Source organism: Lepidochelys kempii, chromosome 21 (assembly GCF_965140285.1).
Source record: "Lepidochelys kempii isolate rLepKem1 chromosome 21, rLepKem1.hap1, whole genome shotgun sequence".
NCBI lineage: Eukaryota > Metazoa > Chordata > Testudines > Cheloniidae > Lepidochelys > Lepidochelys kempii.
In genome coordinates, this window is record NC_136400.1 from 17,978,482 (window position 1) to 18,002,992 (window position 24,511).

General features: G+C 53.8%; 2 protein-coding genes across 5 annotated transcripts in view; one reads left to right on the forward strand and one right to left on the reverse strand.

The window, feature by feature from the left end:
- The window catches only part of SHISA4 (shisa family member 4), a 50,205-nt gene extending 36,851 nt beyond the window's left edge, over positions 1-13,354 (reverse strand). The window contains exon 1 of the mRNA XM_073319504.2: positions 13,068-13,354. Coding sequence (XP_073175605.1) covers positions 13,068-13,140 — 73 coding nt within the window. The 5' untranslated portion in view covers positions 13,141-13,354. The remainder of the gene's footprint in view (positions 1-13,067) is intronic.
- Positions 13,355-24,090: 10,736 nt separating this feature from the next.
- KLHL12 (kelch like family member 12) overlaps positions 24,091-24,511 on the forward strand; it is a 114,700-nt gene continuing 114,279 nt past the window's right edge. For 2 of the 4 annotated variants that reach the window (XR_013634870.1, XM_073319672.2), the window contains exon 1: positions 24,091-24,497. Coding sequence is in view for 3 of the 4 variants with exons in the window: in XM_073319672.2 (XP_073175773.1) it covers positions 24,315-24,497 (183 nt within the window). In the remaining variant the exon portion in view is untranslated. The remainder of the gene's footprint in view (positions 24,498-24,511) is intronic. The other 2 variants (XM_073319674.2, XM_073319671.2) reach the window with 2 other exon arrangements.

A 24,511-nucleotide genomic window follows, 5' to 3' on the forward strand; every position in this document is an offset into this window, starting at 1 on the left:
TTTATTTTTCTCCACCAGCTGCATGTGTTTCAATGATCACAGGATCTTCTCCTTCCCAGAGGCTAGTGAAGATTAGAAAGAAAAAAAATGCACTCAAGATGAAATGTTCTCCGAGCTCATGTTGTCCTCCCACACTGACAGAGCACAGACGAATGCGTGGAGGCAAATAATGTCAGAGTGCAGGAAAGCACAAAATGACCGGGAGGAGAGGTGGCGGGCTGAAGAGAGTAAGTGGCGGGCTGAAGAGAGGAGAAGCTCAAATGTGGCGGCAGCATGATGAGAGGAGGCAGGATTCAATGCTGAGGCTGCTGGAGGACCAAACCAGTATGCTCCAGTGTATGGTTGAGCTGCAGCAAAGGCAGCTGGAGCACAGACTGCCACTACAGCCCCTCTGTAACCAACCGCCCTCCTCCCCTAGTTCCATAGCCTCCACACCCAGACGCCCAAGAACGCGGTGGGGAGGCCACCGGCCAACCAGCCACTCTGCCACAGAGGATTGCCCCCAAAAAAGAAGGCTGGCGTTCAATAAATTTTAAAGTTGTAAACTTTTAAAGTGTTGTGTGGCATTTTCCTTCCCTCCTCCACCATCCCTCCTGGGCTACCTTGGTAGTCACCCCCCTATTTGTGTGATGAATGAATAAAGAATGCAAGAATGTGAAGCAACAATGACTTTATTGCCTCTGCAAGTGGTGATCGAAGGGAGGAGGGGAGGGTGGTTAGCTTACAGGGAAGTAGAGTGAACCAAGGGGCGGGGGGTTTCATCAAGGAGAAACAAACAGAACTTTCACACCATAGCCTGGACACTCATGAAACTGGTTTTCAAAGCTTCTCTGATGTGTACCACGCCCTCCTGTGCTCTTCTAACCGCCCTGGTGTCTGGCTGCGCGTAACCAGCAGCCAGGCGATTTGCCTCAACCTCCCACCACGCCATAAACGTCTCCCCCTTACTCTCACAGAGATTCTGAAGCACACAGCAAGCAGTAATAACAATGGGAATATTGGTTTCGCTGAGGTCTAAGCGAGTCAGTAAACTGCGCCAGCGCGCCTTTAAACGTCCAAATGCACATTCTACCACCATTCTGCACTTGCTCAGCCTATAGTTGAACAGCTCCTGACTACTGTCCAGGCTGCCTGTGTACAGCTTCATGAGCCATGGCATTAAGAGGTAGGCTGGGTCCCCAAGGAGAACTATAGGCATTTCAACATCCCCAACGGTTATTTTTCTGGTCTGGGAAGAAAGTCCCTTCCTGCAGCTTTTGAAACAGACCAGAGTTCCTGAAGATGTGAGCATCATGTACCTTTCCCGGCCATCCTACGTTGATGTTGGTGAAACGTCCCTCGTGATCCACCAGAGCTTGCAGCACTATCGAAAAGTACCCTTTGCGGTTTATGTACTCAGCGGCTTGGTGCTCCGGTGCCAAGATAGGGATATGGGTTCCGTCTATGGCCCCACCACAGTTAGGGAATCCCATTGCAGCAAAGCCATCCACTATGACCTGCACATTTCCCAGGGTCACTACCCTTGATATCAGCAGATCTTTGATTGCGTGGGCTACTTGCATCACAGCAGCCCCAACAGTAGATTTGCCCACTCCAAATTGATTCCCAACTGACCGGTAGCTGTCTGGCGTTGCAAGCTTCCAAAGGGCTATCGCCACTCGCTTCTCAACTGTGAGGGATGCTCTCATCTTGGTATTCATGAGCTTCAGGGCAGGGGAAAGCAAGTCACAAAGTTCCATAAAAGTGCCCTTACGCATGCGAAAGTTTCGCAGCCACTGGGAATCGTCCGAGATCTGCAACACTATGCGGTCCCACCAGTCTGTGCTTGTTTCCCGAGCCCAGAATCGGCGTTCCACAGCATAAACCTGCCCCATTAGCACCATGATGCATGCATTGGCAGGGCCCATGCTTTCAGAGAAATCTGTGTCCATGTCCTGATCACTCACATGACCGTGCTGACGTCGTCTCCTCGCGCGGTATCGCTTTGCCAGGTTCTGGTGCTGCATATACTGCTGGATAATGCGTGTGGTGTTGAATGTGCTCCTAATTGCCAAAGTGAGCTGAGCGGTCTCCATGCTTGCCTTGATATGGCGTCCGCACAGAAAAAAGGCACGGAACGATTGTCTGCCGTTGCTCTGATGGAGGGAGGGGCGACTGATGACACGGCTTACAGGGTTGGCTTCAGGGAGCTAAAATCAACAAAGGGGGTGGCTTTACATCAAGGAGTATTTCAGGCAGGACTTCACGGAGGGTTCCAATAAGAAATGGTGCACCTAAGTTATTGTTCTTATTGGAACAAGGAGGTTAGCCTGGCCTCTGATTGATACAAGGGTAGATTTACCTCGCTGCACCTTCTCTGTGAGTGACTGCAGTGTGACCTAGAGGAATGAGTCCCCTAGACAGGGGAGGAGGCAAATGAGTACAAAACAAATCTGGTCTATTTCTTGTTTTGATCCACTCCATCTATCTTTTACATCTTTGGCTGGCAGCAGACGGTGCAGAAGGACTGCATGCCATCCACATTTCATGGCTGCTCGGCAGAAGATGGTACAGTACGACTGCTAGCCATCCTCATCTCTTGCCTGCCCGGCAGAAGATGGTACAGTACGACTGCTAGCAATCCGTATCGCCTGCCTGCTCACCATAAGACGGTTCAATAGGACTGACTGCAGAACTAAAGAGAATGACCTGGTCAAGTCACTCCAAATTTAGTCCCTGCGCCCATGTCTGCCCAGGCGCTCCCAGCTGACGTGGCCAGGAGCACCTCGGACACGACGAGGACGGCTACCAGTCGTATTGCACCGTCTGCTGCCACAAGGCAAGGGGTTGCTGCTTCTGTGTAGCAATGCCGTACCGCGTCTGCCAGCACCCAGGAGACATACGGTGATGGTTACCTGAGCGGGCTCCATGCTTGCCGTGGTATGGCGTCTGCACAGGTAACTCAGGAAAAAAGGCGCAAAACGATTGTCTGCCCTTGGTTTCACGGAGGGAGGGAGGGAGCGGGGGCCTGACGATATGTACCCAGAACCACCCGCGACAATGTTTTAGCCCCATCAGGCATTGCGATCTCAACCCAGAATTCCAATGGGCAGCGGAGACTGCGGGAACTGTGGGATAGCTACCCACAGTGCAACGCTCCAGAAGTCGACTCTAGCCTCCGTACTGTGGAAGCGCTCCGCAGAGTTAATGCACTTAATGCACTTAGAGCATTTTCTGTGGGGACACACACACTCGAATATATAAAACCAATTTCTAAAAAAACGACTTCTATAAATTCGACCTTATTCCGTAGTGTAGACATACCCTTAGTAGTCAAAATCCAGTGATTTAGACTGTGAATTAAGATTGTTACAAATGGACTAATGAATGAATCGTAAAAACAGGTATAATTTGTTGGTTTAAGGATATACTTTGTATATTTTGACATATAATGTTGACAATTTGTGTTTTAATCGTTATAAAACTTTAACTTTTTTCAATATCAACACCTATCATCATTAAACATCGGCTGTCATTAATTATCTGACCTATAATTTCCCCCAACTGTGCAAATTTAAATCTATGCAGAAAAAAAATCCTTAAAACAGATATTATCCATCAAAATTATTTTAAAAATCAAATTCTGCCAAGCCTACTTTAAAACATCATTGTTTTGGTAAGAGTGCTCTGAGGTGCCCTGTAGCGTACAGAAAAGTGCACAGAGTTGCAAGCAGGCAGACCATGAATCCTAGCCCTAGGTCTCCCACTGACTGGTGGTAACATTCCTGTGCACTTCACAATCCTTTTTATTAGGGTCTTGTACACCTACTTAGGGCAAGTCACCCTTTCCCCCAAACAAGCATCATTCCTGAAGGTGTTACACTCACACTGATGGGGACAGGGAGTGGATTGAACTACAGAGCCTTGGCTGAGAAGTTGCTAGCATGAATCCAGCCCAATTCAGTAGAGATGATTAGGGGGGTATCAGTTCCAGGTCCTACTTCACAACCACCCCATCTTACTCTGCACTAAGGGCTTGTCCACACTTGATAAATGTGTTTGTTGGAGACCATGATAGCTAACACATTTTCAATCCTACTGCAGACAGGGCAAACAGTCATTTTAAGGTATTAGCTAGTTTGAAACTACAAGGGGCCAAGCCTACGCTTGGATTTCGAAACATGCCAGTGATCACCTTTTGAAAACACGCTTTTTCCTCATGACAACAAGCCCTTATTGGCAAACTCACTCAAGGCCAAGAACTCATGGTTCATAAAGACTGAACTGCCTGCCCCTCGCAGAAGAAGCCCCCGCAGAGCAGAGCTGAGCCTGCTGGCAGGGCGGTGTGTATTCATTTAAATGTATGCTGTGTAATAATAGAGTTATTGCTCTGGTTTTGGTGTCCTTGATGATGTTTTTTAAAATACACTGAAATAAACAGACCCGTCTTTCCTTCCCAGATAAGTTCAGACACACAGTGGCAGCAGAAATGTGACTGCAGTGAATTGACCCCCAGAATACCACCCCAATCCTACCCAGTCCCCATTTTTTCACGAGCCTGAAGATAATGTGGGCTTTCCAGAGCACCACAAAGGCCAACAAACTTGGGCTGTGAAGATGGGCTTCTGGGGGAAGAAGGGAGCAAGTCACAAAGGCCCAGGGCCCATTGCCCCCTCTTTCTTACACTGAAGAGCCTTCATACCAGGCTAGGGTTGCCAGGTGTCCGGTTCTCACCTGCCGAGCGGGCCGTCAAAAGTCCAGTCGGCAGCACAGCGGGGCTAAGGCAGGCTCCCTGCCTGATGTGGCTCTGCGCAGCTCCCGGAACCAACGGCATGTCTTCCCTCCAGCTCCTAGGCCTAGGGTCAGTCAGGGGGTGCCACATGCTGCCCCTGCCCCAAGCACCAGCTCTGCAGCTCCTGCAGACGGGGCAGCAAACAGAGCCGCCTGGCTGCATCTCCGCATAGCAGCCATAGGGGCGACATGCCGCTGCTTCTGGGAGCCGCCTGAGGTAATGCCACCCGGAACCTGCACCGCTGACCACCCCCACGCCCCAACCCTGATCCCTCTCCTGCACTCCAAATCCCTCGGTCCCAGCCCAGAGCACCCTCGTGCACCCCAAACCCCTCATCCCCAGCCCCATCCCAGAGCCCATACCCCCAGCCAGAGCCCGCCCCTCTGCATCCTGCCCCGATCCCCCTCCCACCCTCTGAACCCCTCGGTTGCAGCCCAGAGCACCCTCCTGCATCCCAAATCCCTCATCCCCGGACTCACCCCAGAGCCTGTGCCCCCAGCCAGAGCCCTAACCCCCTCCCACATACCAACCCACTGCCTCAGCCTGGAGCCCCCTCCCACAACCTGAACTCATTTCTGGCCCCACCCCAGAGCCCACACCCTCAGCCAGAGCCCACACCCCCTCCTGTACCCCAATCCGCTGAGCCAGCTCTAAAACTGAGCGAGTGAGCGAGAGATTCCACCACCTCCCTAGGTAACCCATTCCAGTGCTTCACCACCCTCCCAGTGAAATAGTTTTTCCTAATATCCAATCTAGACCTCCCCCACTGCAACTTGAGACCATTACTCCTTGTTCTGTCATCTGCCACCACTGAGAACAGCCTAGCTCCATCCTCTTTGGAACCCCATTTCAGGTAGTTGAAGGCTGCTATCAAATCCCCCCTCACCCTTCTCTTCTGCAGACTAAACAAGCCCAGTTCCCCCAGCCCCCCGTTCATTTTCATTGCCCTCCGCTGGACTCTCTCCTATTTGTCCACATCCTTTCTGTAGTGGGGGGGCCTCAAAACCAGATGCAATACCCCAGGTGTGGCCTCACCAGTGCCAAATAGAGGGGAATAATCACTTCCCTCGATCTGCTGGCAATGCTCCTACTAATGCAGCCCAATATGCCGTTGGCCTTCTTGGCAACAAGGGCACACTGCTGACACACACCCAGCTTCTCGTCCACTGTAATCCCCAGGTCCTTTTCTGCAGAACTACCGCTTAGCCAGTTGGTCCTTTTGATTATCAAAATCATGCCATAACTAAGGTTTTCAATTGCAAAAGGGAAGAATTTGATAAATTAAGGGAACTAGTTAGTGAAATCAACTGGATTGAAGAGCTCAGGGACCTCAATGTGGAGGAGACTTACTTATTTCTCTCTCTCCTGAACAACACAACACTTGTCTTCCAGCTATTAGTGCTAGTCCACTGTGTTTCTGTTATCCCTCTAATGTCCTGCACCAAGAGCTGTAGTTCCTCCATTTTGTTGCTGAGGCTCCTTGCATTAGCACAAAAACATCTCAGTTGTCTTCTCTCTGACCTCACTCAATTTCTTAGCAGGATTGGGCATAGTCCTTTTGCTGTCCATATGCCTATCTTCTGGAGTTCCTTTATCCATTACTATATTCTCACTTACCTGATTTTCCTATTCCTGTATATTACAACCATGTGTGGAGACTAAACAACTCTTTCCTGACTTCTAGCAATGGAACCAATGGAAGAGGAAGAGACTTACTTTCTCTACCTTTGACTTAAAGAAATTCCATCTGGAATTTGCATCCCAAGCAAGGGCATAAAATTTGTAGGGAAGGGCTTCAGATCTAACTGAATGAATAAACACTTCAGAAAGGACATCAGGAGTAAGCAGAGGGCCTACAAAGAATGGAAAAAGGGATTGATCAGCAAAGAAAGCTCTGTTTTGGATGTCAGAGAGTGTAGGGACAAAGAGAGTTGCTGGAAGTGAAGCTGAATTAGAAGGAAAATAAAATAAATAGTAAAAGGTTCTTTAACTATATAAAATAAATAGAATAGGAAAAGAAGTGGGGCCGCTATGCAGTGAGGATGGGGTAGAAAGTAAGGATAATAGAGGTACAAAACTAAATGAATAATTTTCCTCAGTTGTCAACAGTAATGGTGATGTAGAACATGGGTAGAGCCCTGTGCAGTTTCACAGCTGACATTCATGGATATAACGCGGATTACGCGGACGTGCAGGGCTCTAGTGACAACGAGCGAGACCAGCAGGGCAATGCCCAGCAACCGGGCCAGGAACTGCGGCGGCGAAAGCAGCAGCATGTTGGGCCGATACTCACAGGAGCCCAGCCTGGGCAGGTCCTCCGACGTGGCTGTACTGCCCCAAGCCTGCCCACTGGGGGGGCACCAGCTCCCCAGCAGCTGTCCCTGCTCACACTCGTGTGTGCAAGCAGCTTGCACACTCTTGGACAGGAGCATGTATCTGCGCAGGGCTCTAAACATAGGGGCAAAGGCAGGATAGCTGATGGGAATGAGTATATAGAAATGGAAACTACCAAGTCCATGGTGGAAGGAAAACAGAGTTTAATGCAGGGGTTCTCAAACTGGGGGTTGGGACCCCTCAGGGGGTCACGAGGTATTTACATGGGGGGTTGCAAGCTGTCAGCCTCCACCCCAAACCCTGCTTCGCCTCCAGCATTCATAATGGTGTTAAATACATTAAAAAGTGTTTCTAATTTATAAGGGGAGGAGCACTCAGAGGCTTTCTGTGTGAAAAGGGTCATCAGTACAAAAGTTTGAGAACCACCAGTTTAATGCATTCAAGTTGGGGGTGATCTCCAGACCAGAATACAGAAAGAACTGACACATGAAAGTGCAAGTCCAGTGGCAAGGATTTGTAATAAATGATTAAATCAGGGGTAGTACCATATGAATGCAGAATAGCAAATGTTGTACACCTATATTTAAGAAAGAGTAGAAAAAAGTAATCCAGAAAACTACAGGCCCATTAGTCTGACCTAAATAGCATGCAAGGCTTCAGAACAAATTCTGAAGGAAAAAAACATTAGACAAGGAGGTAAATGGAAAATGGAATAAAATACAACATGGGTTTACGAAAGGTAGATCATGCCAGACTAACTTGCTGTCTTTCTTTGATATGATACCTGATTTCTTAGCCAAGGGAAATGCAGTGAATCTGATCTATCGAGACTTCAGTAAAACATTTGATATAGTACAATATGGGAAATTATTAATTAAGATGGAGAATATGGGGCTTAGTACAAGCATTGTAAGGTGGGTAAGGAACTGGCTAAAGGGAAGAACTATCAAGGTACAGCAAAATTACTAATGGAGGTCCTCAGGGAGTTAGGACAGATCTTATTGGTCCTGCTTTGAGCAGGGGGTTGGGCTAGATGGCCTCCTGAGGTCCCTTCCAACCCTGATATTCTATGATTCTGTTATTATTTAATCGTTTAATTAATGACCTTGGCACAAAAAGAGGACGTGAGCTAATGAAATTTGCTGGTGACACAAAGTTGGGACGCATCATCAGTACAGAGGAGGATCAAAATATTGTACAGGAAGAATTGGATGAATTAAAGGACTGGAGCAATAGAAATGGGATGAAATTCAATAGTACAAAGTGCAAGGTTATGCACCTAGGGACTAATAACAAGAATTTCTGCTGTAAGCTGTGACCTCATTAGTTGGATATGACAGAGGAGGAGAGAGACCTGGGTGTATTAGTTGATCCCAGGATGACTATGAGCCATAAATGTGATGCGGCCATGAAAAAGGCAAATGCTATCCTAGGATGTATCAGCAAAAAGAAAAGGAGTACTTGTGGCACCTTAGAGACCAACCAATTTATTTGAGCATAAGCTTTCGTGAGCTACAGCTCACTTCATCGGATGCATACTGTGGAAAGTATGTGGAAAATTTCCACAGTATGCATCCGATGAAGTGAGCTGTAGCTCACGAAAGCTTATGCTCAAATAAATTGGTTAGTCTCTAAGGTGCCACAAGTCCTCCTTTTCTTTTTGCGCATACAGACTAACACAGCTGCTACTCTGAAACCTGGGATGTATCAGGTGAGGCATTTCCAGTAGACACAGAGAAGTATTAATGGCATTGTAGAAAGCCCTGGTAAGACCTCATTTGGAATACTAAGTGCAATTCTGATCAATCCTGATCACAGGAAGATGAATTTAAAGTGGAACAGGTGCAGAGAAGAGCTACGAGGACGATCAGGGGAATGGAAGGCCTATTTTATGAGAGAAGACTGGATGAGCTTGGCTTGTTTAGTCTAGCAGAGGGTTCTCAAACTGGGGGTCGGGACCCCTCAGGGGGTTGCAGTTTGAAAACCACTGCTCTAGTGGAATCGAGACTACTTAGAGATGAATGAGTCGGCTTTTAGCTCATGCAGTAGAGGCTCATGCATTTAGGTTCAGAGGTCCCAGGTTCAATCCCACCCGCAGGTTGTCCTCATTAGGAAAGAGAGACAGATCACCATGGAGGGACTAGAGCTTGTACCAGGCTAAAGGTTTACTCTCTCTGATGGAGGGAATAAGGAGCAAGAATGACAGGCTTACTGAGGGCAGTTCCTGGTTTGCAATAGCACATACAGGTACAAAGAATACTGTAGGAATCAGATTATTCCAAGTTTCTGAACATGGAATACACAATGCTCTGGGCTCAACCATACAATCAGGGGCATGGGCCCCCGGATCAGTGGGAGCATAGAACTCCTCCGGGGCCAGGGCAGGGAGAGCAAGCTGCCCTAGGCCAGAGTGAGAGATGACAGCTCCTACAGCCCTGGGGCTGGGGTAGGGGGGAGATCCAGCTAGGGTGACCAGACAGCAAATATGAAAAATCGGGACGGGGGTGGGCGGTAATAGGCACAGGCACCAACTTTTGTCAGCACCAGTGGGTGCTCGTGTGCCCCCACCCCCACCCCAACTCCATCCCTCCCTGCCCTATTGGATCCCTCCCCAAATCCCAGCCCCAGCCCCACCTCCTTCCCCAAGCGCGCTGCGTTCCCCCTCCTGCCCCTTCCCTCCCATGCTTGCCGCACAAAACAGCTGTTTTGCAGCACAAGCGCTGGGAGGGAGGGGGGAGAAGCAGGACCTGCACGCTTAGAGGAGGAGGCGGAGCGGAGCGAAGGCGGAGGTGAGCTAGGGCGGGTGGTGGGTGCTGCTGGTGGGTGCAGAGCACCCAGCAATTTTTCCTCATGGGTGCTCAAGCCCCGGAGCACCCTTGGAGTCGGCGCCTATGGTAACAGGAGCCTATATAAGAAAAAGACCCAAAAATCAGGACTGTCCCTATAAAATCGGGACATCTGGTCACCCTAGATCCAGCTCCTCCAGCTGCCGGGGGAGAATGAGCTCCACTGGCTGCTGGGGGAGGGCAGGAGAGCCAGCTCCACCAGTCCCACTGCTGCGGTGGGGAGAACCAGGTCCTCTGGGGACACGGTGGGAAGAGCCAGCTCCTCCGGCTGCGGGGAGGGAAGAGCCAGCTCCTCCAGCTGTGCGGGACACAGAAAGTCCCCCTCCAAAAGGGCCAAATTTTTATTCCTGTGCACACCCCTGTATGTAACTGTTTTCTTACTGTAAGTCATACCGGCTGTTTACAGAAGTCGAGGCAGAATCCAGCGCTAAACTGAAGATTTATTTTATACTGAAATTGGGGTACAAGACCTTCCCTATATGGGAGGATTAGTCATTGCTCCCACCTCCCCTCCTGTGATTAATGGGACAGTCTGTTCCCTGTGCTGTGCCTCAGTGGGCAGCATGGCTGGGCTGGGTCCACAACACCCAGACTGGGGTGGCTGGTGTCTACAGGATCTCTGAATCCACAGATAAATACACAGCCTCATGGTGATGCTAGGGACAGTTCCCCTTACGAAGCACCACTTCTGGCACCTTTGGGAGCTCCACACCCAGTCCCATGCTCCATGTTATCTCAGCACCCCACACATGCTCCCCCCCTGCACCCATCCCCATATTCCCGTTATCGCAGCACCCAACACACTCCCCCCTGCACCCAGGCCCACATTCCCCCCCACACACCCCCAGCCCCACGTTACCTCAGCACCACCCTCGCTCCCCCCACACCCAGCCCCATGCTCCCCCGTTACCTGAGCACCCCACACATGCTCCCCCCCACACCCAGCCCCATGCTCCCCCGTTACCACAGCACCCCCCACACACCACAGGGTGATTACAGTTTTTTGAGGCCCTGGGCCAGAGCAAGTGGGGGCCCACCCCTTCCACCTGCAGTGTCCCCCCCCCCCCCACACTCCTGCCAGGGAAATGGGGTCGAGGCATGCCCCGTCCCACCCAGCGCTCCTGCCAGGGAGCTGGTTCAGGGCATGGGGGCACCCATTTTGCCAGGGCCCCCCAATTGGCCAGGGCCCCTGGGCATAGACCCTGTTAGCCCACTGGCTAATCCACCACTGCTACTCACTCCTCCCCACACCCAGCCCCATGATCCCCCATTACCTCAGCGCTCCCCACCCCCGCACCCAATTTACCTCAGCACCCCCCAGAGGCTCCCCCTGCACTCAGCCCCACACCCACCTCTGTTACTGTAGCATCCCCCACATGCTCTCTCCCCTGAACCCTGCTTCATGCCCCCCCGTTACCTCAGCACTCCCCACGCTCCCCCCATACCAAGCCCCATGATCCCCCGCTACCTCAGCGCCCCCCACGCTCCCCCCATACCCAGCCCCATGATCTCCCGTTACCTCAGCGCCCCCCACGCTCCCCCCATACCCAGCCCCATGATCTCCCGTTACCTCAGCGCCCCCCACGCTCCCCCCATACCCAGCCCCATGATCCCCCGCTACCTCAGCGCCCCCCACGCTCCCCCCATACCCAGCCCCATGATCTCCCGTTACCTCAGCGCCCCCCACGCTCCCCCCATACCCAGCCCCATGATCTCCCGTTACCTCAGCGCCCCCCACGCTCCCCCCATACCCAGCCCCATGATCCCCCATTACCTCAGCGCTCCCCACCCCCGCACCCAATTTACCTCAGCACCCCCCAGAGGCTCCCCCTGCACTCAGCCCCACACCCACCTCTGTTACTGCAGCATCCCCCACATGCTCTCTCCCCTGAACCCTGCTTCATGCCCCCCCGTTACCTCAGCACTCCCCACGCTCCCCCCATACCAAGCCCCATGATCCCCCGCTACCTCAGCGCCCCCCACGCTCCCCCCATACCCAGCCCCATGATCTCCCGTTACCTCAGCGCCCCCCACGCTCCCCCCATACCCAGCCCCATGATCCCCCGCTACCTCAGCGCCCCCCACGCTCCCCCCATACCCAGCCCCATGATCTCCCGTTACCTCAGCGCCCCCCACGCTCCCCCCATACCCAGCCCCATGATCTCCCGCTACCTCAGCGCCCCCCACGCTGCCCCCATACCCAGCCCCATGATCCCCCGCTACCTCAGCGCCCCCCACGCTGCCCCCATACCCAGCCCCATGATCCCCCGTTACCTCAGCGCCCCCCACGCTGCCCCCATACCCAGCCCCATGATCCCCCGCTACCTCAGCGCCCCCCACGCTCCCCCCATACCCAGCCCCATGATCCCCCGCTACCTCAGCGCCCCCCACGCTGCCCCCATACCCAGCCCCATGATCCCCCGCTACCTCAGCGCCCCCCACGCTCCCCCCATACTCAGCCCCCATGATCCCCCGCTACCTCAGCACCCCCCACGCTCTCCCTATACCCAGCCCCATGATCCCCCGCTACCTCAGCGCCCCCCACGCTGCCCCCATACCCAGCCCCATGATCCCCCGCTACCTCAGCACCCCCCACGCTCTCCCTATACCCAGCCCCATGATCCCCCGCTACCTCAGCGCCCCCCACGCTGCCCCCATACCCAGCCCCATGATCCCCCGCTACCTCAGCGCCCCCCACGCTGCCCCCATACCCAGCCCCATGATCCCCCGCTACCTCAGCACCCCCCACGCTCCCCCCATACCCAGCCCCATGATCCCCCGCTACCTCAGCGCCCCCCACGCTGCCCCCATACCCAGCCCCATGATCCCCCGCTACCTCAGCACCCCCCACGCTCCCCCCATACCCAGCCCCATGATCCCCCGCTACCTCAGCGCCCCCCACGCTGCCCCCATACCCAGCCCCATGATCCCCCGCTACCTCAGCGCCCCCCACGCTGCCCCCATACCCAGCCCCATGATCCCCCGCTACCTCAGCGCCCCCCACGCTGCCCCCATACCCAGCCCCATGATCCCTGCACACAGCCCAGAGCTCTCCCTCCTGCTGTCTCCCCCACCCCACGCTCTGAGTTCGCCCCACGCCCAGCCCAGGCTCTTACCCAGAGAGGCGGTCAGGCTGAGGAGCACCATGGCCAGCAGGGGCCCAGCGGTTCGGGGGACCCCACTCCCCATCCTCCTGCCGCCCCGCTGGAAGCCCCAGGAGGCCGGTGGTGCCCAGGGCCTCGGCGGCCAGGCGGAGCGATCCGCCCCGGGCCCGGCAGCTCCCTCCTCCCGGGGCTGCTTAACCCAGCCCCTGCTGCAGGGCTGCGGGAGCCGGGTCCAGTCCGGAGTCAGACCCCGAACAAAGCGAGCTGTCGCTGTCAGTGCGTGTGTGCCCGTGCCCAGTGTGTCTCCCCTATTGTGTGCTTGCGTGCCTCGCGTGTCCCCCCCGGTGTGTGTGCCCCGTGTGTCTCCCCCCCCCGTGTGTGTGTGCCTAGCGTGTGTCCCCCCAGTGTGTGTGTGCCCCTAATGCGTGTGTGTGTGTGCCCAGTGTGTCTCCCACAGTGTGTGTGTGTGTCCCGTGTGTCTCCCCCCATGTGTGTGTGCATGCCTAGTGTGTGTCCCCGCAGTGTGTGTGTGTGTGTGCCCAGTGTGTCTCCCCCGTGTCTGTGTGCATGCCTAGTGTGTGTCCCCCCAGTGTATGTGTGTGTGTGTGTGCCCAGTGTGTCTTCCCCAGTGTGTTCATGCATGCCTAGCATGTGTCCCCTCAGTGTCTGTGTGTGTGCCCCTAATATGTGTGTGTGAGCCCCTAGTGTGTGCATGCATGCCTAGTGTGTGTCCCCCAATGTATGTGTGTGTGTGCCCCTAATGTGTGTGTGTGTCCAGTGTGTCTCCCCCAGTGTGTGCGTGTGAGCCCCTAATGTGCACGTGCGTGCCTAGCGTGTCTCCCCCCAGTGTGTGTGTGCGCGCACCCCTGTGTGTTTGTGCGCCCAGTGTATCTCCCCCAGTGTGTCTGTGTGCGTGCCCAGTGTGTCTCCCCTAGTGTCTGTGTGCGTGCCTAGCATGTGTCCCCCCAGTGTGTGTGTGTGTGCCCCTAATATGTGTGTGTGCCCAGTTTGTCTCCCCAGTGTGTGTGTGTGACCCCAGTGTGTGTGTGCGTGCCTGCCTAGCATCTGTCCCCCAGTGTGTGCGTGCGTGCCTAGCGTGTGTCCCCGCAGTGTATGTGTGCCCCAATGTGTGTATGTGCCCAGTGTGTCTCCCCCAGTGTGTGTGAGCCCCTAGTGTGTGCATGCGTGCCTAGCGTGTGTCTCCCCCAGTGTGTGTGTGTGAGCCCCTAGTGTGTGTGTGTGTGTGCTGAGTGTGTCTCCCCCAGTGTATGTGTGAGCCCCTAGTGTGTATGTGTGCCCAGTGTGTCTCCCCTAGTGTGTGTGTGCCTAGTGTGTGTCCCCCAGTGTCTGTGTGTGTGCCCAGTGTGTCTCCCCAGTGTGTGTGTGTGAGCCCCTGGTGTGTGTGTGCGTGCCTAGCGAGTGTCCCCCCAGTGTGTGTGTGTGAGCCCCTAGTGTGTGTGTGAGTGTGTGTGTGTCCAGTGTCTCCCCAGTGTGTGTGAGCCACAGTGTGTCTCCCCCAGTGTGTCTCCCCCAGTGTGTGTGTGAGCCCCTAATGTGTGTGTGTGCCCAGTGTGTCTCCCCCAGTGTGTGTGTGTGTGAGCCCCTAGTGTGTATGTGTGCCCAGTGTGTCTCCCCTAGTGTGTATGTGTGCCCAGTGTGTCTCCCCTAGTGTGTGTGTGTGCCCAGTGTGTCTCCCCAGTGTGTGTGTGTGAGCCCCTAGTGTGTGTGTGCGTGCCTAGCGAGTGTCCCCCCAGTGTGTGTGTGTGAGCCCCTAGTGTGTGTGTGCGTGCCTAGCGAGTGTCCCCCCAGTGTGTGTGTGTGAGCCCCTAGTGTGTGTGAGTGTGTGTGTGTCCAGTGTCTCCCCAGTGTGTGTGAGCCCCAGTGTGTGTGCCCAGTGTGTCTCCCCAGTGTGTGTGTGAGCCCCTAGTGTGTGCGCGTGCTCAGTGTGTGTCTCCCCCAGTGTGTGTGTGAGCCCCCAGTGTGTCTCTCCCAGTGTGTGTGTCCCCCCAGTCTGTGTGTGATCCCCTAGGGTATGTCCGTGTGTCCAGTGTGTCTCCCCAGTATGTGTGCATGTCCCCAGTATGTCTCCCCTAGTGTGTGTGCCCAGTGTGTCTCCCTTAGTGTGTGTGTCCCCCCACTGTCTGTGTGTGTTAGCCCAGTGGGTGAGTGCACCCCCACTGTGTGTGTGTGTGTGTGTGTGTGCCCAGTGTGTCTCCCCCAGTGTATGTGTGTTTGCCTAATGTGTGCGTGTCTGCCTCCAGTGTGTGTAGCCTGTAGCAGTACATGGGATTCTTCCATCCTAAATGCAGGACTCTGCACTTGTCCTTGTTGAACCTCATCAGATTTCTTTTGGCCCAATCCTCCAATTTGTCTAGGTCACTCTGGACCCCTATCCCTACACTCCAGAATATCTACCTGTGACGGGTTGGATCACAGAAACCCCCTTGGGGCTGCCAACTGATGTGCCAAGACTACTTCTGCCCCTACCTTCCCTGCCAGCTTGGGACTCCAGAACCCTGCCTGGTTGTGCCAGACACGCTTGCCGGCTACAAACACAGACCCAGGTCTGAACCACGTCCCACAAACTGCAGGCTTAACAGAAAGCTGGTTAAGAAGTGTTCCTGTCTCTCTCACTCATATGCCCAGCTCCCAATGGGGTCCAAGCCCTAAATAAATCTGTTTTACCCTGTATAAAGCTTATACAGGGTAAACTCATAAATTGTTCGTCCTCTATAACACTGAAAGAGAGATATGCACAGCTGTTTGCCCCCCGCCCCCTGAGGTATTAATACATACTCTGGGTTAATTAATAAGGAAAAGGTGATTTTATTAAATACAGAAAGTAGGATTTAAGTGGTTCCAGGTGATAACAGACAACAAAGTGAATTACCAGTTATGTCATATATACATTCATGAGCATATTCCCATAAAGCATTATGGGGTGCAACGTCACACTACCTCTCCCCCCACCTTACTGTCATCCATTAACTTGCTGAGGGTGCAATTCATCCCATCATCCAGGTCATTAATGAGATGTTGAACAAAACCAGCCCCAGGATAGACCCCTGTGGCACTCCGCTTGATACCGGCTGCCAACTAGACATTGAGCCGTTGATCACTGCCCGTTGAACCTGATGATCTAGCCAGCTTTCTATCCGCCTGATAGTCCATTCATCCAGCCCATACTTTTTTAACTTGCTGGCAAGAATACTGTGGGAGACAGTATCATAAGCTTTTCTGAAGTCAAGGTATATCTCATCCACTGCTTTCCCCATATCCACAGAGCCAGTTATCTCATCACAGAAGGCAATCAGGTTGGTCAGGCATGACTTGCCCTTGGTGAATCCATGTTGACTATTCCTGATCACCTTCATCTCCTCCAAGTGCTTCAAAATGGATTCCTTGAGGACCTGCTCCATGATTTTTCCAGGGACTAAGGCGAGGCTGGATTCTCCTTCTTACCTGAGTTCCCCGGGTTCTCCTTCTTCCCTCTTCTAAGATGGGCACTATATTTGTCTTTTTCCAAACTTATGGGACCTCCCCTAATTGCCAACAGTTTTCAAAGATAATGGCCAATGGCTCTGCAATCACATCAGCCAACTCCCTCAGCACCCTCAGATGGATTAGATCCAGACTCATGGACGTGTGCATGTCCAGCTTTTCTAAATAGTCCTAAACGTGTTCTTTCACCACTGAGGGCCGCTCACTTCCTCCCCATACTGTGCAGCCCAGCCGTCTGTGAAGACCGAGGCAAAAAAAGCATTGAGTACCTCAGCTTTTTCCACATCATCTGTTACTAGGTTGCCTCCCCCATTCATTAAGGGCCCCACACTTTCCCTGACCTTCTTGTTGCTAACATACCTATAGAAACCCTTCTTGGTACCCTTCACATCCCTTGCTAGCTGCAACTCCAAGTGTGATTTGGCCTTCCTGATTACACCCCTGCATACTCGAGCAATATTTTTATACTTCTCCTGAGTCATCTGTCCAAATTTCCACTTCTTGTAAGCTTCCTTTTTGAGATTAAGCTCACTGAAGATTTCTCTGTTTAGCCAAGCTGGTTGCCTGCCATATTTGCTATTCTTTCTGCACATCGGGGTGGTTTGTTCCTGCACCCTCAATAAGGCTTTAAAATACAGCCAACTCTCCTGGACTCCTTTCCCCCTCATATTAGTGCCCCAGGGAACCCTGCCTATCAGTTCCATGAGGGAGTCAAAGTCTGCTTTTCTGAAGTCCAGGGTCTGTATTCTGCTGCTCTCCTTTCTTCCTTATGTCAGGATCCTGAACTTGACCATCTCATGGCCACTGCTGCCCAGGTTGCCACCCACTTCTACTTCCCCACCAATTCTTCCCTGTTAACACATGCACAGATGCTGCTGCTGCAGGAAGGGTGGGGGTGGGGAGAATGGGAATGGTAGCAGAGTAACACCTGCAGAACCCACTGTTGGGGAGGGATGGTAGCAGAGTGACATTCATACAGAGCCTTCTGCTGTGCAGGTAGTAGATGGGGCCCACACAGGGCCACTTACAGAGGAGAGGCATCAGCGGCTGGGATATTCCTTTTCCTCTGCCCCTCCAGCTGCCTGAAAGAATGTGCACCAGACCCCCAGGGTCTCCTGCTCCCCCTGGTTTGCTGTAGTGCCAGGAACAATCAGTTGCAGACATACAAAATGGGAAATGGCTGCTTAGCAAGGAGTGCTGTGGAAAAAGATCTGGGGGTCATAGTGGATTACAAACTAAATATGAGTCAACAGTGTAACGCTGTTACAAAATGAGCAAATATCATTCTGGGTTGTATTAGCAGGAGTATTGTAAGCAAGACACGAGAAGTAATTCTTCCGCTCTACTCCATGCTGATTAGGCCTCATCTGGAGTATTGTGTCCAGTTCCGGGCACCACATTTCAGGAAAGATGTGGGCAAATTGGAGAAAGTCCAGAGAAGAGCAACAAAAATGATTAAAGGTTTAGAAAACATGACTTGTGAGGGAAGATTGAAAAAATTGGGTTTGTTTAGTCTGGAAAAGAGAAGACTGAGAGGGGACATGAGAACAGTTTTCAAGTATATAAAAGGTTGTTACAAGGAGGAGGGGAAAAAAATGTTCTTCTTAACCTGAGGATAGGACAAGGAGCAATGGGCTTAAATTGCAGCAAGGGCGGTTTAGGCTGGACATTAGGAAAAACTTCCTAACTGTCAGGGTGGTTAAGCACTGGAATAAATTGCCTAGGGAGGCTGTGGAATCTCTATTATTGGGGATTTTTAAGAGCAGGTTGGACAAACACCTGTCAGGGATGGGTTAGATAATACTTAGCCCTGCCTTGAGTGCGGGGACTGGACTAGATGACCTCTCGACATCCCTTCCAGTTCTATGATTCTATGAATATGTGGCTGACACACCGTTCTCCCTTCCTTCACTGCATACGACCACACCACTACCACCAACATGAGCCAGTGTTTGGATGAGATCAGCTCATGGATGTAGGGTTGCCAGGTGTCCAGTTTTTGACCGGAACATCCAGTCAAAAAGGGAAACCGGCAGAGTCCAGTCAGCTACACTAAAAGTCCAGTTACATGCAGTAACTGGCCGCCACTACCGGCGCTGGCCAGGGAGGGGACCCTGTCTGTCCCCACCCCGCTGTGCCCTGATTCCCCCACCTCTCGCTCCAGGGACAGACCCCCGCCCCTCACCGTGCCTCGATTTCCCGACCTCTCGCCCCGGGGACAGACCCCCACCCCTCGCTGTGCCTCGATTTCCCTACCTCTCGCACGGGGGACGGACCCCCCGCTCCTCGCCGTGCCCCGATTCCCCTGCCTCGCGCCCCAGGGATGGACCCCCACCCCTCACTGTGCCCCGATTTCCCCACCCCACCCCTCGCTTCGGGGACTGACCCCTGCTGTGCCCTGCTGTGCCCCAGCAGGTGGGCAGGCTCCGCATCAACTCCTCCCAGCCTGGCTCTGCAGGGGACAGGTGAGTCCCATGGGACAATGGGATTGAGAAACCTGCCTCATGTGACACTGGACCTGCCCCATGAGGCATTGCAAACCCTTTGCAAAGCACCCTGCAATAGTCTCCCGCAGTGCAATGCTCTCTGTCTCAATGCAAGAGCTACTAGTGTGGACAGGCTCTGCCGACACAAGGAGCATTGTGTGGACATGCAACAGAGGTTTAATTGAAGCCGTTGCTGTATGTCTGCATAACTTTTGTCAACAAAACTCTGTAGTGTAGAGAAGGCCTATATTATGGCAAACTCCTCACAGGTGCCTATGCTGGGTGCTGTGAAAGGGAGCAGTACTGGGCTGTTTATACAGACCCAGCACTGTTCCTGCACAGTGGGGATTCCTCCAGGGGACACTGCAGCCCCTGTACATCGCTGGAGAAGAGAAGAAGAGCTGCAGCTAGGGCTGGACTCTGGCCCAGAAAGCTGAAGGACTGTGGACAGTAACACTGTGAATTGATGGATAAGACTGGAGAGCTATGTTTTCTTCCTGGTTCTGTGGGAAAGCCACTTTACCCCTCTGAGCTTCAGTTACCTCTTTGTAAAATGAGGGATTATAGTTCCCTGCCTCATAAGGGTGCTGTGATGCCTCCCTAAATAAGGTTTGGGAAGTGCACAGTACTGCTAGACCAGTCAGTGGTGGTGATGCAATGGTGAGAAGTGCCATGGAAATGTCAAGAAGTCAGAGGTGAGTTCCGGTTCAGCCCCCCAACTCCTGTTATACTTATAAGCAGAACACGGGATCTTTATGGGGGAGAAGGCAGCACGCCGCATTTATTGAGAATACAACAGTTAGCATATGCTTTTCAATCATACAGACACACACCATGCACACAGTCCTGCCAGTCAATGTTTATAGTTACCAGTCCAGAGTCTGGATCAATCTAGTGGCCAGCCAGATTGGTCACAGAGGGGAGCAGGGCTCTGTCGGTCGCAATGCAATGCTCCTGGAGTGTGGCAAGATGAACCCAAAGTTCCATGGCCAAGCACCCTCTTCTTATAGTCTTTTTTCTCTGTTGAAGTCTATGGATTTTGCTGTGTCAGTTTGTGACCGGTTACTTCTTAATTGGTGTATCTTTTGATGTAAACATTCCAATACACCTCCGAGAGGGTCATCCTGTCCTGGTTCCAATTTAATCAATTGTCCTGTCTTTAGGGGTGCCAGCCTTCACCTCAGGGTCGTCAATCTGCCCTTCCTTCATTATGAATGCAAGTTGATGGTTCTCTGGTGTCGTTAAGTCTCTTCACTCCTTCTTCCTTGACCATCTGGCTATAACAACGGCCTTTACACCTTATCTTTTCCTGACACATACATTCCTCATTCACACAAACAGTCTTTCATGAGATCTTTGAGAATACAAACAGTGTCAGTTTATTTTGAGCAAAAGACATTGTAAATTAAGCCTTCCTCTAATCTCCTTAACTAGACACAATACAAGATCCTGTCTCTTACTTACTAAACCTTAAAAGAAAGAAATGTATATTTAACTTGAATGCCTAATTTGTAATACATATAGGAAACCATAGTAGACATTATAACTTATCCTAAAAAAAAAGGGTAAAGCATAATCAGTCGTAAGGATTGTTCTGGTCTGTCCCTGCCTTAACATCAGTACAAGCACTGGCAGTCTGTCAGATGCATTTCTACCAGTGTCCCAGAGGGTCATTCCTTTCTGCTATTCAAAAAGGGTGGTTGGCAGGATGAAATCAAATCATACATTAATTCTCATAGTACAATTATAAAATCCTGCTCCTACACTCCCAGCCCAGGGCCCCATCTCCCATGCAAATGAGCCATGCTTTCTTGAAGGAACAATAGGTCAGGACTCTCTCTACAGTTACAAAAAGAAAAGGAGGACTTGTGGCACCTTAGAGACTAACCAATTTATTAGAGCATAAGCTTTCGTGAGCTACAGCTCACTTCCTCAGATGCATCTGAGGAAGTGAGCTGTAGCTCACGAAAGCTTATGCTCTAATAAATTGGTTAGTCTCTAAGGTGCCACAAGTCCTCCTTTTCTTTTTGCGAATACAGACTAACACGGCTGTTACTCTGAAACCTGTCTACAGTTACAGAACTTTTCACCACGCGGAATAACTCTGCAGGTTACAGTACAACAGTGTTTGCACCATGTGGAGTACAGTGCAGTTTGTAGTGTAATGGGGAGGTTGCACCATGCTGAGTAACACTGTATCTTAAAGTTTAGCAGGGGTTGCACAATGTGGAGTAACACCGCAACTTAGGTATAATGGGATCTGCACCATGCAGGGTAACACAGCAACTTACAGTGTAATGGGGTTTGCATCACACAGGGTACCATTGCAGCCTACAGGGGCGGCGAGTTGTATGGGCCCGTGGTGCCTGGGCTTCAGCAATATTCAGGGCCTGGGGGCCCGGCTCCACCAACGTTTGGGGCCAGGTCTCTCCCCCGGTCCCACCTGCCGCCCCCACGCATCTCCTCCAAGTGTCCCCTGGCCCCCACTTGCTGCCCTCATGCACCTTCCCCGGGTCCCAGAGCATTCCTGCCTCTCCCCTGCAGCTCCATGCTGACTCAGCTCTTCTGGCTCCCTGCATCAACTGTGCCCCCCCTCACTGGTGGCAGGGCAGGCTGCCCTTACCCTGCCCTTCCGCCTCAGACCCTTCCCTTTCCCGGCAGGATCCTCCACCAGCACAGGGGCCCCCCACACCCGCAGTCACCGCTCCTGCCCTACGGTGGGCAAGGGGCAGCCCTATCCCTCACCCCCATGGAGGCTACAGTGAGGGGCAGCAGCAGGGGAGGAGGGGCATATGTGATGGCAGTCCCCCCTGGCACCCACCACAGGGGAGGCAAGAGGGCTTCCTGGACCTGAGAGGGGCCCTAGAGGCAAGTGTAGTGACAGTCGTGTGAGGTGAGTGTGCTGCCGGGGGGAGAAAGGGGGGTCCCTCCCCCAGAGCTCACTGCTGCCAGCGGGGAGAGGGCTGGGGGAAGTCCTCCTCTCTGGCCCCAGCCCTGGGGGCAGCCTGCCTGCACCTCAAACTCCTCAGCCCCGCCCCACTCCAGAGCCCGCACCCCCAGCCAGAGCCCTCACCCCCCCGGCACCCCAACCCTCTGCCCTAGTCCTGAGCCTCTCCCACACCCCAAACTCCTCATCCCTGGCCCCAGCCACAGCCCTCATCCCCCCGCACCCTAACCCTCTGCCCCAGCCCTGAGCCCCCTCCTGCATCATGAACCCCCCAGCCCTCACTGCAACCCTCTGCCCCAGCCCTGAACCCCCTCCCACACCCCAACCTCTCATCCCTGCACTCCCTCCCACCTCCCTCCCAGAGCTTACACCCTCTCCCATCCCCAAACTTCCTCTCAGAGCCTGCACTCCTCACCCCCTCCTACATCCCCAGCCCAGAGCCTGCACCCCCACCTCCTGCCCCAGCTTGGAGCCTGCACCCAGCACGCAAACTCCATCACTAAGCCTACACTGCAGACCCCCTTCCCCACCCAAACTCCCTCCCAGAGCCCAGCCTCTCACCCCTTTTGCACCCAAACTCCCTCCCAGAGCCTGCACCCCTATCCCCAGCCCAGGGCCTGCACCCCAGACCTCCCCCCACCCAAACTCCCTCCCAGAGCCTTAGGCAGGTGGGGGTCGGAGTTTGGGGGGGGGCTTCTGGGCACCACCAAATTTTCTACAAACCTGACACCCCTAACAGCTTACAGTTTAATAGTGTTTGGAACACATTTTGAGGGGGAGAGTAAAATTGCATCTTACACTCTAAATGCATTTGCACCAGGCACAGGTAACACTGGTGCTTCCAATGTAACAGGGTTTGCACCACATGAGAGAAGAGTAACAGAGGACGGAAGAATCCCAGGCACCGCTACAGGCTGGGGACCGACTGGCTAAGCAACAGTTCTGCAGAAAAGGACCTGGGGATTACAGTGGATGAGAAGCTGGATATGTGTCTGCAGTGTACCCTTGTTGCCAAGAAGGCCAATGGCATATTGGGCTGCATTCGTTGGAGCATTGCCAGCAGATTATTCCCCTCTATTCGGCACTGGTGAGGCCACACCAGGAGTACTGAGTCCAGTTTTGGTCCCCCCACTGCAGAAGGGATGTGGACAAATTGGAGAGAGTCCAGCGGAAGGCAATGAAAATGATCAGGGGGCTGGGACACATGGCTTACAAGGAGAGGCTGAGGGAACTGGGCTTATTTAGTCTGCAGAAGGGAACAGTGAGGGGGGATTTGATAGCAGCCTTCAGCTACCTGAAGGGGGGTTCCAAAGAGGATGGAGCTCGGCTGTTCTCAGTGGTGGCAGATGACAGAACGAGGAGTAATGGTCTCAAGTTGCAGTGGGGGAGGTTTAGGTTGGATACTAGGAAACACTATTTCACTAGGAGGGTGGTGAAACACTGGAATGCGTTACCTAGGGAGGTGGTGGAATCTCCTTCCTTAGAAGTTTTTAAGGTCAGGCCTGTCAAAGCCCTGGCTGGGACGATTTAATTGGGGATTGGTCCTGCTTCGAGCAGGGGGTTGGACTAGATGACCTCCTGAGGTCCCTTCCAACCCTGATATTCTAGGATTCTTTGATTCAGTTGACAGCGTTTGCAGCACATGGCGGGAAACACTTCAGCTTACACTGTCCCACGACTGGCCGGGGCCGGGGCCAGGGCCGGGGCCGGGCCGGGGCCGGGGCCGGGACGAAACGGCCCGCACGGTGCGAGGGCCCACGGCGGTTTGCAGCGGGACGGGACAAGCGCATTGCACAGGATGACGCTGCACCTGCGGCGTAACCGCACCAGGCCGCGGTCAGCGCAGCACACGGCCCGCCAGGCTTCGCCTCCCACGGGGCACCGCGGCAGCTGACTGCGTCGCGGGGCTCGGGGTCCAAAGCCCCCGTTTCCCGCTGCCCACGGGCTCCCTCCCGCGGACGGCCAGTGTGCAGAGCGCGGGCATGTGCCGCAGCCCCGCGGCGCTGGCAAGGCTCCCGCTCCGCGCCCGAGCGACCCCGCACCGGAAACCCCGCGCGGCGCGAGTCTGCCGCGCGGCCAGAGCGCAGGGTTCCGTTGCTGGGTGACGAAGGGCGGGGTCTACGCGGGGTGACGTCACCAGCGTGCGCCGGCGCCCAGAGCTGGCGGTTGGCGCGGCGGAGGCGGCCGGGCCCTGCCGCGCAGCCTCGGGTGCGCCGCTGCCCCCCGTTCCGTCTAGCGGGAGCGGGCCCGCTCCGGCCTCCGCGCACGGCTCCCCTCAGCCGAGCCCGGCCCAGGGCCGCCGGGACCCGCCCGGCCCGCGCCGCCATGGCCCCCAAGGACGTCATGACCAACTGCCACGCCAAGTCCATCCTGAACGCCATGAACGCGCTGCGGCGGAGCGGCACGCTGTGCGACGTGACCCTGCGCGTGCAGCGCCAGGCCTTCGCCGCGCACCGCATCGTGCTGGCGGCCTGCAGCGACTACTTCTGCGCCATGTTCACGAGCGAGGTAGGGCGCGCGCC